The sequence below is a fragment of the Tachypleus tridentatus genome, chromosome 12 (genome assembly GCF_004210375.1).
Source record: "Tachypleus tridentatus isolate NWPU-2018 chromosome 12, ASM421037v1, whole genome shotgun sequence".
In the NCBI taxonomy this organism is placed as follows: Eukaryota; Metazoa; Arthropoda; class Merostomata; order Xiphosura; family Limulidae; genus Tachypleus; species Tachypleus tridentatus.
In genome coordinates, this window is record NC_134836.1 from 122571492 (window position 1) to 122590369 (window position 18878).

Below are 18878 nucleotides of genomic sequence, written 5' to 3' on the forward strand. Positions count from 1 at the left end.
GTGGTGGTACTCATACCGCTGGTGGTATGTGGAGCTAATGTTGTGGTGGTATGTGGAGCTAATGTTGTGTAGTACTCATACCACTGGTGGTATGTGGAGCTAATGTTGTGGTGGTACTCATACCACTGGTAGTATGTGGAGCTAATGTTGTGGTGGTACTCATACTACTGGTAGTATGTGGAGCTAATGTTGTGGTGGTACTCATACCACTGGTGGTATGTGGAGCTAATGTTGTGGTGGTACTCATACCACTGGTAGTATGTGGAGCTAATGTTGTGGTGGTACTCATACCACTGGTAGTATGTGGAGCTAATGTTGTGGTGGTATGTGGAGCTAATGTTGTGGTGGTACTCAACACAATATAAAAAATCATAAAACTTGTAATAAGCCCTATCCAAGCTTATAAAATATGTGGACATGTTACATTCCTCAGAGACTCACCCTCTACCTGCATGGACTTCTCAGTACCTTCTTCCCTTCAAATTGACAAATATTGTAGCATATATTCTTCAATTTCATCAGAAAAAATCATAACGTCCTGCATATCAATGGGTGTTAAAAATGTGAATTTCTAGTACTAACTTTTTACCTTTTTTCAACAATTAGGCCTGGGTTTGTAAATTAAAAAAACAAACTTAAAAAGTGGCATGCGAGTCTGAACATTTGTGAACCACTGATATAGAAAGTTTGGTTATTAATAAAAACTGCTTAATGCATTATTGTGGACAGTTTGTGAGGTACATGAATCAAGAAAAATATGTACAGGAGACATTTCTTTATTTGAAGTGATATTTTTTTTAAATTAAACACACAAAACTAAAATTGTACTCTTATATAATATTTGTAAAATAACATGGTAAAGTAATATTAACTGCCTGAATAATGTATTAAAACACACACATTGAAAATGTATCGTCTGAATAAGCACATCTAACAGTACACACATGCACTACAACCATAGCAGACTTTTCATGTTACAAAATTAGTCCACCACATTAACCAGCCAACTGCAGAATAACCATTTTAAGGAACTGAAAATATTTTTAAACTGTTTTAATAAACAAACAAACTAAAATTAAAGTGAACTATCAAAGAAAATTAAACTTTGCACAAATGTGAATGTATTAAATGAAAACTGACATCACCATGTGAATCTACTGAAACAGACAACAAATAGTTAAAAATATCAAATTATTTAAACCTTATTTGTTAGAGCATTTGAAAGATTAAAGTTTATAAGAGTATGATCACAAAATATATATTCAGTCATACAAACATGCCTAAAACTTGTTCATATTTCTCAGATTCATTAACTTCAAAACAAAGAGTTTGATTTACTTTTAGTGTGACCACAGAAAATCTTTAATACATTAAAAAAAACTATGTATCAAATTTTAGACAATTTAAAAATTTAAATTAAAGATTAAAATACTAACTGACTGCTGGCACAGATAGCCTAGTTGCTTTGTGCCATAAAATGCCAAACTCACCAACCAACCCACTAACTTACCAAAACATAAAATAACATGGAATTCTGGTAACTAAATAACACAGAAATAAAGAATTCAGTTTGCAATTTCATTTCAGAATTTATGAAACATTCCAACAAAATAAATCAACAGACTTATGAAGTAATAAATGTAATCTTTACTTAGTAACAAACAACAATTTAGGTTTTTGTATCTCAGAACAGCTATTATGGGTATTAACACTTTTACTAATAAAGCAGAGAACAATGTTTTGACCTTCTTAGGTCATCCTGTTTTGTTGTTGTTAACCTGAAAATAACCTAAGAAGGTCAAAACATTGTTCTCTGCTTTATTAGTAGAAGTGTTAATACCCATACTAGCTGTTCTGAGATACATTTTGATTTCAAATGGGTTTCTCGTTATCAAGAACTTAATTGTTTCTTTTACCTATCTGTTTCAAACAGTATGTTGATATTATAGTACCAAGAAGTTCTGGTTTTAATAAATTTTTGATCAGTAGCAGTTAATACACTCGCTAAGCTCGGTGCTCTGTAACATGCTAATTTCAGTAATCATGTGCTCTGTTTATAACTGTTGTAATTACAGCTACTACATGGTTTGAATTATTAGTAGATATACTCATCACTTATTTGATTCACAGATAAGTATACATGTCTGCATCACTAGCTTGATATAAGTTACTTTGTCAGCACACAAACATATCTATATTATTCCCAATTTATGAAACTTGTTTCTCCTACACTTAAACTTGAAATTACGAAATTTCACCATGACAACACAAGTAATGCACATGAGAACGATAACATGACAGCAACTGCCTTCCTCTGCAACTCCTGACAAACCCTTAAGGACCAATGTATCTGTTTATAATGTTTCACTACAAGTAACTCCACTTAAAGAGTCAAAACTCATGAGCCACCACACTTATCTACAAGATTCATATTGGTAGTTCACACAATTCCATCCTCATAGGGTCTACAAACAAATTTATTGGTGACTACTTAAAGTTGCTTTAGAAAGTCTTGTTAAATAGTCACCACAATAACTTATCTTTAAAGTTATAAATCACTCAATTATTGGTTATTTAACCATGAATACAAGAGTGACACAGATAACAACAATGGGTTAAATAATGAACTTGTTCATAGAGCATTTTTAAACTGCTGTTGTACAAAAAGAATTAAAAATGGGTAAAATACATTCCTCATTTAGCACAAACGTTAATCCTAAGTTGGATAGTGTCACGTAGCCTATATTTCCTGAAATGAAACTTCTTCACTGACACTGGAATTTAAGATTTGATTGAAGATTTTACAAAAGATGCAAGATTTCTGTCTGAAGATGTTGAAAAAAATATATATATATATATCTCATAATGCAAAAATGTGTGTATCCAATTTCATGTATTAAAAACAACAGTGAAGGTATCATCACAGTACTGTACAAAGTATTGCTACTAATGTTTTCTCTAAATTAGTAATCCTTAAGTGTGTGGATCTGAACTACATTTTTTTACAGTTTGCACAAATATCCAATAAATGTGCACTTATTTCTTAATAATGTTTGTGTTTTACAGCCTTATAAACTTATTTTTAGAACCCTATGTAAAATGAGCTACATTTTGTGCACTTCAAACCTACAGTTCTATAGGTTATATAGTTACTCTGTTACATTCCTAACAGTCTCTAAACTTTTATAAATATTTTATCAATTTCTACAACAGAAAAGACTGAAGACCACTTCTATAAGTAGTAAGATAAATGTACCCTTCTTATGAAAGATATTACATAAACAGAATACTCTTGTATTCTAAATACCAAAACCCAAACAAATGTTAATATGAAATAATTTAATAAACAGCTTACTTACAGGACTAGTTTAAAAACATAGCTTTAAACTAGTTCTGGTTTTTCAATAACCCTCCTCAGCTCATATTACATATGTAGAACAGGTAATAATAAGGTATTCTGTATTCATAATTAAAGACAAGTAGTTAGTGAATTTCAGGTTATTAATAGTAAATAATGACTACACGTATTACCAGATGGTATCTAAAACTTAACAAGATTAATAATTACATTTATGGTCTATGAATCATCCTCCTTTTGAACATTCTTCACTGAAAGACTAAACAAAGTAGCATGACAAGTAATTACACTCGGCACTCCACTCGCCCAGGTTTATTAATAATCAACTACACATTTTCGTGAGAGAGTCAGTGGTAATGTTTTTAAAAATCAAAAGCAGGGACTGCTAAAATCAATCACTGTGTTATCACAATCAAAATATCTCACGACACACACAATATTCTTAAACACCGTTACGTTATACCATCACCTACAAGAGCCAGAACTGTACAAAGTTTGCAATGAATATCCTAGAGTACAGTTCTAATATGAAAGTTAGGTTCTTAGTACAAGGGAAACACTAAATCAGGTTAGAAGTTTACCTAACACATTTTCCAGTTGCAGCTAGTATATAACCAGTTATCTGAAACAACACTAATAAAAACACAATTCAACAGAACCTATATCATTCTTCTGTTGATCAGTAAACTCTGGCTCCCAGCTCAAGAGAAATTAACAAACAAAAATATTAAAAACATTTCCATAAATTCTACATCCCTTCTTCACATAATTTCACAACACAGTCTGTGAGTTTCCTTCAGTACTTAGCCTAGTCGTAGCAGCTAGTAGTATGTGAGAAAAGATAATGCTTCCCATGTGCGTGTCAACATGTCTACAATTTAAAAGTAGTAACTCTATATAGCACAGCATTAATACACACACAAAATAAACCGTTATCAAAACTGTTCAAAAAACAGTATAACATACAAAACTCTATAAAACTGTTTAGGTGCCTTCCTAGCTCTAGAGGAACAAATGGAAAGTGCGCAAAAATGTATTTTAGTTCTTTCCACCATAGCTTCTTCTAACATCTCTTGATTATTAAGACACATTTTTTTTTCTTTTTTACTGAGGTCAAAGAGACACTTGTCTTAAAATTTTGAAAGTGGAATGTCCAATTTAGAGAAAGAAAGAGATTACCAGAAAGTTGGAGATCTAGCTGGACAGATGGAACAAAAGGCCTTGTCGTGGTTTTATCAGTTGAATTAACGTGAACAAAGAAAAGTTACAACACCAAAAACAAACTGTTGCACAAAAGTCACCAACTGTACCAAGAGGCTCATCCTACTTCTTGTCTATAATGGAAGGATGTTCCTTACCAGGTTATATAAATCTGGATAGTTTCTCAAACACATAGGAAAATCAACATTACAAAATTGTACATCTTCGGTTCTTCTTCCACCAATCTCTCCGCCTCTTTTTATCTACCGGTGGTGGCTGGTTCCTAAAAAAAATATGTGTTAAACAAGTTGATAAAAATTATGTTAGCTTGCACAAGATATCATGGAAGTACAAAACGTACACATATAGAACAGCATTTGTTATTCTATAAGGTAGGGTGTGGATGCAGATTATTTAATATAATAATTATAAAATAATTGATTCATCATTATAACCCTGAAATCTCTTACAAAAATAACTGAATCATCATTATAACTGGAATCTCTTATAAAAATAATTGATTTAGAATAATAGCATTGGAACAGCTTTCAAAAACTGCTGAGTTAGCAATATAACAATGAAATATCTTACACAAGTTACAAGCCATATTCAATATCAGTTACCTGATAATTCGAACCACTTCATGAAAAGCTGCATCCACATTAAGAGGTGGATCTTTGGCACTTGTTTCAATGTAAGGGATCTAAAAATACATACATGAATTGTTCCAGAATTTATTTAATCTTAAACTATAGAGTATTTTTTGAACATGCAAATACAGCTACTGTTTTGTAAAAGAAACAAAAAATTCAGCATACAAACCTAATATTTCTTTAAAATTATCAAGCTACAAACAGCTGCAAACTTAATTGCAGTTAGCTGCAATTTAACTACAATTGTTAATGGTTTTGACATAAGATGAATAATCATGAAAACAACTTTTTTAGATCCAACTTGCTTCATTTATAAACAGAAGGATAACATTCCAAACTCTAACTTTTGTACATTTTTTTCCCATTAGTTATTTTAAAATTATTACTATCATCATAAAAATATTTTATTTACTAATAAAACCTTTGATTCAGTTAACATTATAAAGAATAATATTTGCTTGAATAAAGAACTTAAATTTCTTTCGTATAAACAAAATATTCTGCATCACATAAGTGACAAGGAATCTTTGATTTTTCTACCTTACCTTGAGCTGAACTGCAAGCTCACTCCCCTGTTCTTCTGTCACAACTCGAAGATGGACTAGATCGACCTTATTGGCTACTAGCAACATTGGATAGGTATCTCTACAACATAAAACAGTTACTACAGAAACATTTAAACTTTCTTAATACAGAATACATTAAAATACAAGTCAGCCAACAAACTAATGCCCACAATCTCTCTTAGTAGTTCTAGTGTATTATGTTTCTTTTACATATTTCAGTAAAGTTTCCAACAGACTGGAACTTAATTTTAATAAACTGCTACAACTTCATCAAGAACAATTCAAGAGAAAAAAAGAAAAATGGAGATTTCATAAGCTCTGTACCCTTGATGGATATAACTGGTTAGCTGCTGTCAGTACCCACAAAGTGTCATTATTTCAGTGTTATATTTATAAATATACTATCAATCTATGTTTGTAATAATAATTATATTTCCTAATACATAATATATATTAAACTGAAACACCATTTGCATACGATCATTTTATTTGTTATTTTAAACTTGGGGAATTTCACTGAAGAATGACACACAATGAGAAAAGTCTTACTGACCAATTACTGTGCTCGTTTATTACCATGTTGTTGAATTTTTAATAACTTTGTTGTTCACAGCTAGTCTGGAGTTATACTATTCCTATACTGAAAATGTATTTCTTCCCACAAGATTAACTATTTTCACTCGGTGATTCCTTCTATATATGAACTTTCTTAACACAAGCTTCACATTTCTCCATGTCTCTTACATAAATCATGGTGCATTTGTTACCATAAATGTTATTCTTTTTTTTTTTAACAACTATTGTTAAAAACTGGTCTGAATATTTACACAAATTATCAACTACATGTAGTAATAAAGAAATGCAAGTGATGGCTAAATACTAAACTAAATGGATATTTACCAACTAATTACTACTACTTTCAAGCTATGTACAAATAATATATAAACAATAATTTCATCAGGTTCACAAGTTAAAATAAGATTTATATTTGATATCACAACACAGGTGGATGCACTCTTGCCAAGATGAGCTTGTTTGTGAGTGGCCAGCATTCTACTTACACAATGTATTTACACTTATATGTATAATATCTTGGATACGTCCTGGTCATTCTTTTATATGGTATTCAGGTTTTAACTTTTTGATAAACTTTACAATTTGTACGTAAAAAGTTTTACTCACAGATAATTCTGATACCCGTGAGTTTGGTTCTGTAACAATTTACAGTAATACTTTATAGGATATTGCTTTTGATCACACTGCACCATGTCATACAAGAACACACTACTGACTTGCACACGATTTAATAAAAACAGCTTTAACCTGTGTAATTGTATAACCAACTCCAATGCCTCACCTCACGTCGTTTCAGGACAAAATACTCTTCAAAGTTTGTGTACTGATAGCTACACCATTACATTTTATACAAACTGCACTTTGAGACTGTATGAATATAAAGTTAAATTGTATGAAAATAAACAATTTTCTCACCACGTTAGGTACAGTTTCATATTCAGTTTGCTACCAACTTACATTTAAAAAGACCAATAACTACAGAATCTGGAAGACTGAATCCATTTGGGTTTCTATTAGTGGATATAAAAGGAAAAGGCTTTTCATGGGAATCTGTTACAGACCACCAAATTATACTGATAAAATTAGTGAGAAACTTTACAGTAATATTAAGATCTCAGCTGTTAATAAAGTTATAATTATGGGAGATTTTAATTTCAGACATATATATTGGGAAATTCCTCAGTCAAACTACAAAGGAGAAAGGTTTTAGGAAACTGTTCAAAATGGATTTCTTCACCAATTAATCAGAGAACCTACTGGACACAATGCTGTTTTAAATTTGTTAGTTTGAAAATTTTTAAGGACAAAGTTTTAAATATTTGAGATAAACAATCTTTTAAGATGTAGCAGCAAGTGAAAACCAGGTTTTTGTCACAAAGAGTACAACAGATAAACTTAAAGAAAAGAATCACTAATTTAAACTCAATGGTGTGATAGAAAACTTAGAAGATTATACAAGATTACGAAAGTTGGTCAGCCGAAATTAGGACATCAGAAAGGATGTATAAAGTAAGGTTGGTTTAAAATGTAAAAACTAAAAGTAAGGATTTCTGAAAATTAGATAGAAAAGTGGTTGGATGAAATAAAACAGAGGATTCTTACAAGTGGAGCTCAGTCAAATTGGATTAATATCACAAGTGGGGTACCTCAGGGTTTAGTCTTATGACCTTTGTTCAGTCAAATTAGATTAATATCACAAGTGGGGTACCTCAGGGTTTAGTCTTATGACCTTTGTTCAGTCAAATTAGATTAATATCACAAGTGGGGTACCTCAGGGTTTAGTCTTATGACCTTTGTTCAGTCAAATTAGATAAATATCACAAGTGGGGTACCTCAGGGTTTAGTCTTATGACCTTTGTTCAGTCAAATTAGATTAATATCACAAGTGGGGTACCTCAGGGTTTAGTCTTATGACCTTTGTTCAGTCAAATTAGATTAATATCACAAGTGGGGTACCTCAGGGTTTAGTCTTATGACCTATGTTCAGTCAAATTGGATTAATATCACAAGTGGGGTACCTCAGGGTTTAGTCTTATGACCTTTGCTCTTTTTGATTTAAATCAATGACATAGATGAACGAATGTTAAGTAAGTTATTTAAATTTGATTATATTAAGATCTTGGGTGTTACTAGATGTGCTGTTACTGGATGTGTTAATGATGTTGCTGCTTTATGAAAGGATTTAGACAAGTAAATGTCAGATAGCTTTTGTCATTATAAATGTACATAATGCATGTGGGTTATAACAATTTGAATTATTAAGATAATTTGAATGTGAATAACCTTAACATTGTCATGAAAGAAATTAATCTTGATGTAATGGCTGATCAATCTCTGAAGACACGAAAACATTGTGCTGTTGCTAGTGGAAAGGCAAATAGGATTTTGGGTTGCATAATTTGATGATGCACATCACTAGTTAGGCCACATTTAGAATACTGTATTCAGTCTAAGGATCCTTACCTGAGGAAAGACATTGAATTGTTGAGAAGGGTTTATCATATGAGATGAAAACTTTTGAAACTGTTTCATCTTAAAAAAAGAAAAAAGAGAATAGGTGGAGGGGATCTGATTGAGATGTTTAAGATTTTAAAGGTGTTGATGCATCATCTGTTATCACACTTAATGACAAGGATAGTAGGATCAGGGAACACAAATATTTTGGCAGAATAGGTGTCATCTTCACCTCAGTTATATGTCTAACAATGTGATTAGCTTCTAGAATGAATTGCCTTCAGATGCTGTAGAAACAGTTAACTGAAGTGAGTTTAGTTATTTTAATTTAGAGGACAGAACAGCTGAGATGGACCAGTATGTTCCAAAATGTTGTGTTCTTTAATCTGTTTCACATCCATGCTGGAGAAATAAAATCCAAGCAACCAATTCAATCAAATTACAACAAAGAAAGCCTGATGTTGCTAATCACCAATCATATTACCTTTTGATCAAGATTCATTGTATAGAAAAACTATTTGTGATAACAGATACCTTTGTTAGAAAATCTAAGTATAATGGTTGTTATTTTTGTATTTTGTGCAAAGCTAACCAAGGACTATCTCTGCTAGCTTTTCCTAATTTAACAGTGATAAACTAGATGGAAAGCAGCTAGTCAACACCACCTACCAACAACTCTTGGGTTAATACTATTTCACCATTAAATAATAGAAATGACCATAATATAATAATGCCCTCATGGCTTAAAGAGTGAGCATATTCAAAGACAAGGATTCAAACCCACAACCAGCAGATTGTGAGTTGAGCACTCTAATTAGCAGGTTATGTCAAGTGCTAAGTACAGAGAACATTAAGACTACAAATACAACATATAACCTACTGATTTATTTTATAATCATAATATTTCAAAAGAAAGCTATATGCGATATATCAGTACGACAAACTTGTTTTTGCTCACTGTTTTATACTATGTAAAAGCTGCTGAAAAACTCCAATCAGAAATAAACAAGTGCAGATATTAAATTCTACCCCTAACATTAACACGTTTATTTTTTTCCTTTTTTACTTCATCATGTACAAAAAGGTTTCACATATTTCATTAAGTGACTTACCTGTCTTTCACCCTCAGAATCTGTGTATGAAAGTTGCGTATATTTTCATAACTCTGTTTGTCAGTTACCGAATACACGAGAAGAAAACCGTGTCCTGTCCTCATGTATTGTTCTCTCATGGCACTGAACTCCTCTTGTCCTGCAGTGTCCAACACTGAAACAACAGTTTTATAAAACTATTATCTAACAACTTCAAACAAACTGAACTCTTCTTGTCCTGCAGTGTCCAACACTGAAACAACAGTTTTATAAAACTATTCTCTAACAACTTCAAACAAACTGAACTCTTCTTGTCCTGCAGTGTCCAACACTGAAACAACAGTTTTATAAAACTATTCTCTAACAACTTCAAACAAACTGAACTCCTCTTGTCCTGCAGTGTCCAACACTGAAACAACAGTATTATAAAACTATTCTCTAACAACTTCAAACAAACTGAACTCTTCTTGTCCTGCAGTGTCCAACACTGAAACAACAGTTTTATAAAACTATTCTCTAACAACTTCAAACAAACTGAACTCTTCTTGTCCTGCAGTGTCCAACACTGAAACAACAGTTTTATAAAACTATTCTCTAACAACTTCAAACAAACTGAACTCTTCTTGTCCTGCAGTGTCCAACACTGAAACAAAAGTTTTATAAAACTATTTTCTAACAACTTCAAACAAACTGAACTCTTCTTGTCCTGCAGTGTCCAACACTGAAACAACAGTTTTATAAAACTATTCTCTAACAACTTCAAACAAACTGAACTCTTCTTGTCCTGCAGTGTCCAACACTGAAACAACAGTTTTATAAAACTATTCTCTAACAACTTCAAACAAACTGAACTCTTCTTGTCCTGCAGTGTCCAACACTGAAACAAAAGTTTTATAAAACTATTCTCTAACAACTTCAAACAAACTGAACTCCTCTTGTCCTGCAGTGTCCAACACTGAAACAACAGTTTTATAAAACTATTCTCTAACAACTTCAAACAAACTGAACTCTTCTTGTCCTGCAGTGTCCAACACTGAAACAACAGTTTTATAAAACTATTCTCTAACAACTTCAAACAAACTGAACTCTTCTTGTCCTTCAGTGTCCAACACTGGAACAACAGTTTTATAAAACTATTCTCTAACAACTTCAAACAAACTGAACTCTTCTTGTCCTGCAGTGTCCAACACTGAAACAAAAGTTTTATAAAACTATTCTCTAACAACTTCAAACAAACTGAACTCTTCTTGTCCTTCAGTGTCCAACACTGGAACAACAGTTTTATAAAACTATTCTCTAACAACTTCAAACAAACTGAACTCTTCTTGTCCTGCAGTGTCCAACACTGAAACAACAGATTTATAAAACTATTCTCTAACAACTTCAAACAAACTGAACTCTTCTTGTCCTGCAATGTCCAACACTGAAACAACAGTTTTATAAAACTATTCTCTAACAACTTCAAACAAACTGAACTCTTCTTGTCCTGCAGTGTCCAACACTGAAACAACAGTTTTATAAAACTATTCTCTAACAACTTCAAACAAACTGAACTCCTCTTGTCCTGCAGTGTCCAACACTGAAACAACAGTTTTATAAAACTATTATCTAACAACTTCAAACAAACTGAACTCCTCTTGTCCTGCAGTGTCCAACACTGAAACAAAAGTTTTATAAAACTATTCTCTAACAACTTCAAACAAACTGAACTCTTCTTGTCCTGCAGTGTCCAACACTAAAACAACAGTTTTATAAAACTATTCTCTAACAACTTCAAACAAACTGAACTCTTCTTGTCCTGCAGTGTCCAACACTGAAACAACAGTTTTATAAAACTATTCTCTAACAACTTCAAACAAACTGAACTCTTCTTGTCCTGCAGTGTCCAACACTGAAACAACAGTTTTATAAAACTATTCTCTGACAACTTCAAACAAACTGAACTCCTCTTGTCCTGCAGTGTCCAACACTGAAACAACAGTTTTATAAAACTATTCTCTAACAACTTCAAACAAACTGAACTCTTCTTGTCCTGCAGTGTCCAACACTGAAACAACAGTTTTATAAAACTATTCTCTAACAACTTCAAACAAACTGAACTCTTCTTGTCCTGCAGTGTCCAACACTGAAACAACAGTTTTATAAAACTATTCTCTAACAACTTCAAACAAACTGAACTCTTCTTGTCCTGCAGTGTCCAACACTGAAACAACAGATTTATAAAACTATTCTCTAACAACTTCAAACAAACTGAACTCCTCTTGTCCTGCAGTGTCCAACACTGGAACAACAGTTTTATAAAACTATTCTCTAACAACTTCAAACAAAATGAAACAGTCACTACATGTTCAGATCATACAAACAGCTGTATACACTTATTTTAAGATCACATGCAGCACAACACTATTTACTTTTAATTTGCCATCAGTTTTCATTTTTAAATGAACATATTTGAATTTTAAAAAGTCAAAGATACAAGTGAAAAAAACCTATCAGTTACATTTTTCCTATACTTTTTTATACAACAAGTACGTTTCATCTTTTTCTAATACCAAAAATAATTACAGTATTCAAGTACAGTTCTCCAATTATCTTGTGATGTCAGCAAACTCATAAAATTATCTAACATTTTCATTGGAGATCTTTTTCCATTAAAAGAAATATTTATATAATATGGTTAAAATAAATGAATTCAAATGTGAATTTTATAGTCTTTAAATGTAATTATTTGCTTATTATTTTCTAGATTAAATACTATGCCCCCTTTTAAACAAAAGCCAATATGAATATTAATTGTACAAGAACAATTACTTCATTAAAATTTATCACACAAATTACATGATACAAATGATGTTTTCTCATTTATATACTTAAAAGTGCATAAGAGTGTATAAAAAACCAGAAATATTTTGTTACTAAATGAATATTTATTCTAGCAGCAACAATGAATGTATATTTCATATGTTTTTGTTCAGTACCCCATAAATATGAGACGATCAAAAAGGGTTAAGTTTCAAAAATAAACACAGTCAATTTAACATTCTAGCTCATGGCTTCTACTCTCCCAAAAATCAAAATAATTCTCTTTTTATATTACTCTTTATTTAAAGTTGTTTTGCACTTCATTCAAAGATTTCATTACATGAAACCCACACAAATTTGATGAATGGTTAAAGAAGCAATAAGAAAAATGTGCTTTGCAGACCTTAAGTACTTTGTGAGAAAAAAAATAAAGGTTGAAAACACATCAGTATCAATTATTAACAGTATTTTTGTTTGAAAATTTTATTTTATAAAAAAATATATCAAGAATGAATTTCTACAAAGTATTTTAAAAGCAATGAATATGAGAAATATTCTTGTGAAATAAGTTTTATTCAGTAATTAGTATAGTCACTCACTGTGATTTGAAGCAGAAAGTTTCACATACCTACCACTGAATTATAAAGTAATTCATTAACTTTGCCACTTCTCTAAAATAGCTGTCCCTAATTTAGCAGTGTAAGACTAGAGGGAAGGCAGCTAGTAATCACCACCCACTGCCAACTCTTGGGCTACTCTTACCAACGAATAATGGAATTGACCGTCACTTTATAACGCCCCACGGCTGAAAGGGTAAGCATTCAGCTGGGATTCCCAAATACTCATCAAGCCCTCTTCTAAACTTTTCCAGTCTTTATTTACACCAACTTAACCTTTCATCAGTGTTACCAAACGCTACTTAAGATACACACCACAATAAAACATTTCGTTGTCTGCTGGTACTGAAGTATATACCTACCATCAAGTATGCACCACTGGCCATCTATTTCGGTGTGCTGTATGTAAGAGTCTTCTATTGTTGGATCATAATCTGTTACAAACAATTTTTGGAAGAACTGGATGGTGAGTGCAGATTTTCCAACACCCCCATCACCAACCACTACAAGAATGTAGGTTAGAAGGTTTTCATTTGGAGGCTTCGACATGATAGACTCAGAGCAGGCGTAGTTTTTTTAACAATCAGTAAAGGCACTTGTTGAAACTAAATAACTCAAAGAAATTTAGATGCCAGAATTTTCCTCAGCTTTCTAATATGTTTTCAACCATTTTTTAATGACTCCACAATGACTCTCAGTCATTTTGTTCCTTCAAAAACTTAAGTCATCCACAATTCTTGTAATAGTTTGATTATTGTGGCAATTTTAAAACTATAACAGCTGAGACAGTTACATTAGCAGTTCCAAAAAACAAATTTTTTACCCACTATATACTTTAATAAAAGTATAACACAAGAGCCTATATTGTGGGGATCAAGAAATCTCTAACACATCCACGAGAGTATGTACGATATTTTGCAGCAATCGTAATAAATAACACCTTTCAGATATTCATGTAAAAACTACAAATAATATACAAAATTTTAAAAAATTATTTTTAACTTGCTACTGAAAAGTCTGCTTTATATAGCCACTGTGTTCATGATGGTCCTTAGTGTTGGGTGGTTTCCAAATACAAAACTGGACAGTAACAGATACTGGCAACATTAGGTTGTAACAGATGGTTCCAGTAACCAAAATCGCCAAAGTTGCCCACCTACTTCCAATTGATACGCGCCAAAAGTGAATCTGAAAAATAATAAACATGAATATTAAAAGTTATATTTAAAAGCAACTGAATATCAGTGTTACAAAATTTCATATTGGCATTTCCAATTGTTACCACTACTGATCAATACAACTTACAATTATATCAGTTGTCATGAAGATAATCAACTGATCTAAATTAGTATTTTTAATTATTACTTTTTCAATCACTCCAACTACCAAAGTAATTGGAATATTTCTGTTTATTGTTAAGCACAAAGGTTCACGGTGGGTTGTCTACAACAATGTAGTGGGTAATGAAAAAAACTACCATAAATGTACTAAATTAGGCTATAACCAAACAAGTTTATTAATTAAAAGTTTGAGAATGTTTAGCCCTGACTACCATATTTTAAGCCTTGTAATATTCAGTTTTTTTCTTTAAAAATCCCTTAAAAAATCCCCATATGTCTTCTAACATAAAAGTGATGAGTTAAGACAAAAGGTTAGCTTGGGATCTATTCAACATGGCCTCTCACACACATTGTAATCTCATTACTTACTAAATACAACTATTTTCAACAGCATAAAACATTTAACTAATAGTTTGATATACTGTGAAGAATACGATGTATTTGACAATATTTACTTGGTAGGTTGAAGAAGAATCAAGGCTACATCTAGGTGTTGGTTGCCGAGTCAAAACTGTTTTTCTCAGAATTGTCTTTCCAAAATTAAAGTGCATCTTCCATAATGTAGCATCTTACAAGGCATAAAATACAGTAAAGAAAAAACACAACTTACACTGTTAATTTATCTACTTGTCTAATACAGACTGCGTTTAATAAAAACTTAACTAATGCGAGGCCTAAGACAAGTGGATTTCAACATTTTGGTGATGTCATTAAGATTATGTTGTTAAAAAAAGTCCCATACTTAAAGAAGTACTATTTTAATAAATATACTGATTTGACCACAAATGTTTTGCAGGTTTCTTCTAGGTGTTAATATTTCACAATAATCATTGTTTCCTTGAACAGTGACTTTGGTGTAAGTATGGAATATATTTCTATGTTTAAGTTGTGATTACCTTAAAACAAACATTACTCAAATACTAAAGTATTACTTTCTTCAAAAATGTTATTTTTTCTAAATAAAACAAACAATGCAGGTGAATATTTGAGGTAAAGGTATCAGAGAGCAATTAACATTGGATTCTTCAAAAAGGTATTTTGTTATGAGTGACTGGTTAGCTTAATGTGCATATACTTAAATACATACATACATAGTCTTTAAATTCTGAACCAATGATTGACTCTATCCTTGAAATAATGTCTTTTTACATACCTATACTACAATATCTCATGGTACTTTTTTTTGCATACAAAACATTTATTGACTTTGCAACCACATAGCATTAATAGAACATTACTTAACGTTCACATACATATAATTCTAAAATAACAAAAGATCCCTTGGCCCATCTGGACCATCCCATCCATTATACTGAATCCTTAAATACTTAAAGCCAGCTATTATAATTGAAATAGTTAACATGCTTTTGTTAAACTCATTTAGAGTAACTGCATCTACCACATCAGAAAGAAAACAATTAGAAAAATGAGGCTATTTCTGTTGAAAATGACTCCTATTCTGCCAAAAGTTTATCTCTTCCTTTTCCTTGCCATTATCACTAATGTATAAGATATTCCTGACGACGAAAAACCCACTTGAAATAAAAATATATCTCAGGAAAGCTGATATGGCTATTAACACTTTTACTAATAAAGCAGGAAACAACATTTCAACCTTTCTTGGTCATTTTTTTTATTGTTAACCTGAAAATGACCAAAGAGGTTAAAACATTGTTCTCTGCTCTATTAGCTGTCTTGATATACAATATACAAGATAATTCATTAACATTATTTATTCCATTAACAATCATAAACACTTCAAAAGAAACTTTCAGAGATTTTAACCTATCTTCATATTACAATAACAACTTTTGAATGAAAGCACAAAATGTATAACACGCCAATAATGCTGTAGCTACTTTTTATATTATTATTATTACCAAATACTAGACAATAACTGTTACAATTAGTATCAACTAGAAATTTGGTGAAGTTGATTATTATAATCACAGTATCAGTTATTTCTGTCAGATCAAAATTAAGGTATTACTATACACTTAATTATGTTCCTTCAAATTCAGGAGCTTTTGAAAGTGTTTTTTAACCTCAACAGATTAAAAGGCCTTAAGAAATTTCAGTTAAAAAACTACAACAAATCTAATGAAGATTCCCATATATAAATAAACTGAATATATATATATAAAAGTATTAACACTAACAAATTACAATTAAAAGATACCGTGACAGTTACTGCACGACGTTGAAATTTAGCCAAACTAGGCCAAAGAAATAAAAATGCATATGGATTTATTAAAAAGGCTTGCGCTTCTTTGCGAGTTGGTCGCGACTAAGTTAAAAGTTAAACATGAGATAACCTCCAAAAAGATTTGCAGCACATTAAAATTTAATCCTAAAAATTAAAATGCTTAATACTAGTCATAATTCGATCATAACTTCAAAGTTATGTACCTATTATTGCTTACTTAACATAAGCCGATAGGCTTAAGCGACAACCTTCAAACATATTTCTACAATTCCAAACAGGATGTTAACCTTGCTACTATGAAGTTTGATATAAGAAACAGCATAGTATGAAAATATCTTAAACTTTAGCAATAACAGTCTTATAACTATTTTGTTAATATGTATAAGGTTTACTCACATTTATGGATTAACCAAGTATACCCTAACAATTTCCTAACATGGCCTCTATGCCTCTGCACATATATTTTTCCTTTCCTCTAATTGGTCAATTTTAGTAAAATCTAAATCCAAGAATAATTGATTTCTTGGCATTTTAAATGTATTTACTTACTTCCATTCTGTTAAAATGTTAATATGTAGTTTGCATATTTAACATTAATTAATGACTAAAAATCACCTAATCTCACAAGTTAATAATTTTTATAAAACCAGGATCACTCAAAAATGTTAACTTCATTCAGTAATCAGCAGCCAAAGATATACCATTATAACTGCTTTGGTAACATGTATAGTTTAATATAATTTTACGAATATTTCTTCCAATTTGTAACATTATTCTGCTAGCTTAGGTTCTTATTTATTAAGTAAGAGCTAATTTCAATTCATAGTATCCAAGTAACAAATGAAATAACTAGAAACATGTAGTGATGATCGCGTAATATTGAATATTATTCTACTAAAATTCAAAAATAGCTAACTATTCAATGAAATAGGAGAGAGTACTAATAAACGTTTCTTTCGGGAATAATAAAGTATATACTTTATAGTAGGCGCTAACATGAGCTTTACTTTCTTTGTTGTAAAGGATGAAGCTACACCATGAGCTACGTATGCTCTGCCCGGTGACTTAACGAAGGGACTTAAACTTGGATATTCAAATATTTTCAAACGATAAATTTTTCCATGCACAAAACTTTGACGAAACACAGCTGTTTTTCCTTTAAAAATTATAAAGAAACGGGACTTTAATGAAATTTGTTTAATTAGATTTGCTATGAAACTATCATGATACCATACTTCAAACGTTTTGACTTTAATACTAATCCAAAGAGTTTTATTTGAGCGTTCGAGAAGGCTTGACAGTAGAATGATAACCAAATTAATTAATCGAACTTCATGCGTTATTTTAATTTCGAACATATTTCCCATAGAGCGACGAGACAGGTCCACAGAATAACAAGAAACTTAATGAGAATATTTATCACAAAGTCTTCTGAGCCCATGACAAAGAATTAAAGGAAGTGGCTACGAAATTTATAAAAATGGAAACTAGAGTGGAATTGAATTGTTAAACTAATGTAATTAACCCTAAACTAGACGCCCCCGCTGAATATGTTCCGGAAATGCTAAAATCAGGGTTCGATTCCCCTGGTGTAAGCCCTTTGTGGCTTTGTTATAAGAAAAACACAAACACACCTAAACTAGATATACTATCATGCCCAAAAAGTGTAAATGTGTAGTTATGTACTTAATTCTCTACATATGGAGTGTACGAAAGCCTACAAGTCCTGGGGTGGAGTAAGTTATAAGTAACTCCTTATATAAGTATAGAAGGTAGTTTTAAAAAAAAGTATAACACTCATATATTTACCCCTAAATATATGTTGTGAATGACTCATGATTTGGCAAAATATATTGTAAGTAATAAATAAGTATTCAATTAATGTAATAAACAATACATTCGAGATATAAAAATTGTTCAGCGTACGTAGTATTATCAGTTAATTTATTTTGTGTTTGTAATTCATTGATATAGAGGCTACGAAGATTTATTAAAGACCTAAGTGATTGAAGTAT

At 31.3% G+C, this 18878-nt stretch overlaps 2 protein-coding genes across 19 annotated transcripts in view; both read right to left on the reverse strand.

The window, feature by feature from the left end:
- The window catches only part of LOC143234563 (papilin-like), a 196160-nt gene that overhangs the window by 71054 nt on the left and 106228 nt on the right, over positions 1–18878 (reverse strand). The window lies entirely within an intron of this gene.
- Positions 761–17339, reverse strand: LOC143234569 (ras-related protein M-Ras-like). Of its 2 annotated transcripts, XM_076472031.1 has the most exons (7): positions 17260–17313; positions 15113–15225; positions 13680–14505; positions 9920–10073; positions 5757–5856; positions 5182–5261; positions 761–4841 (listed from the first exon to the last, which is right to left on the reverse strand). In XM_076472031.1, exons 3-7 carry the CDS (start codon positions 13864–13866, stop codon positions 4766–4768), a joined length of 597 nt encoding a protein of 198 aa, XP_076328146.1. In that variant the 5' UTR covers positions 13867–14505; positions 15113–15225; positions 17260–17313; the 3' UTR covers positions 761–4765. The 2 variants fall into 2 exon arrangements, with proteins under 2 accessions (XP_076328146.1, XP_076328145.1); XM_076472030.1 differs by lacking the exon at positions 15113–15225 and having other exon boundaries at positions 17260–17339.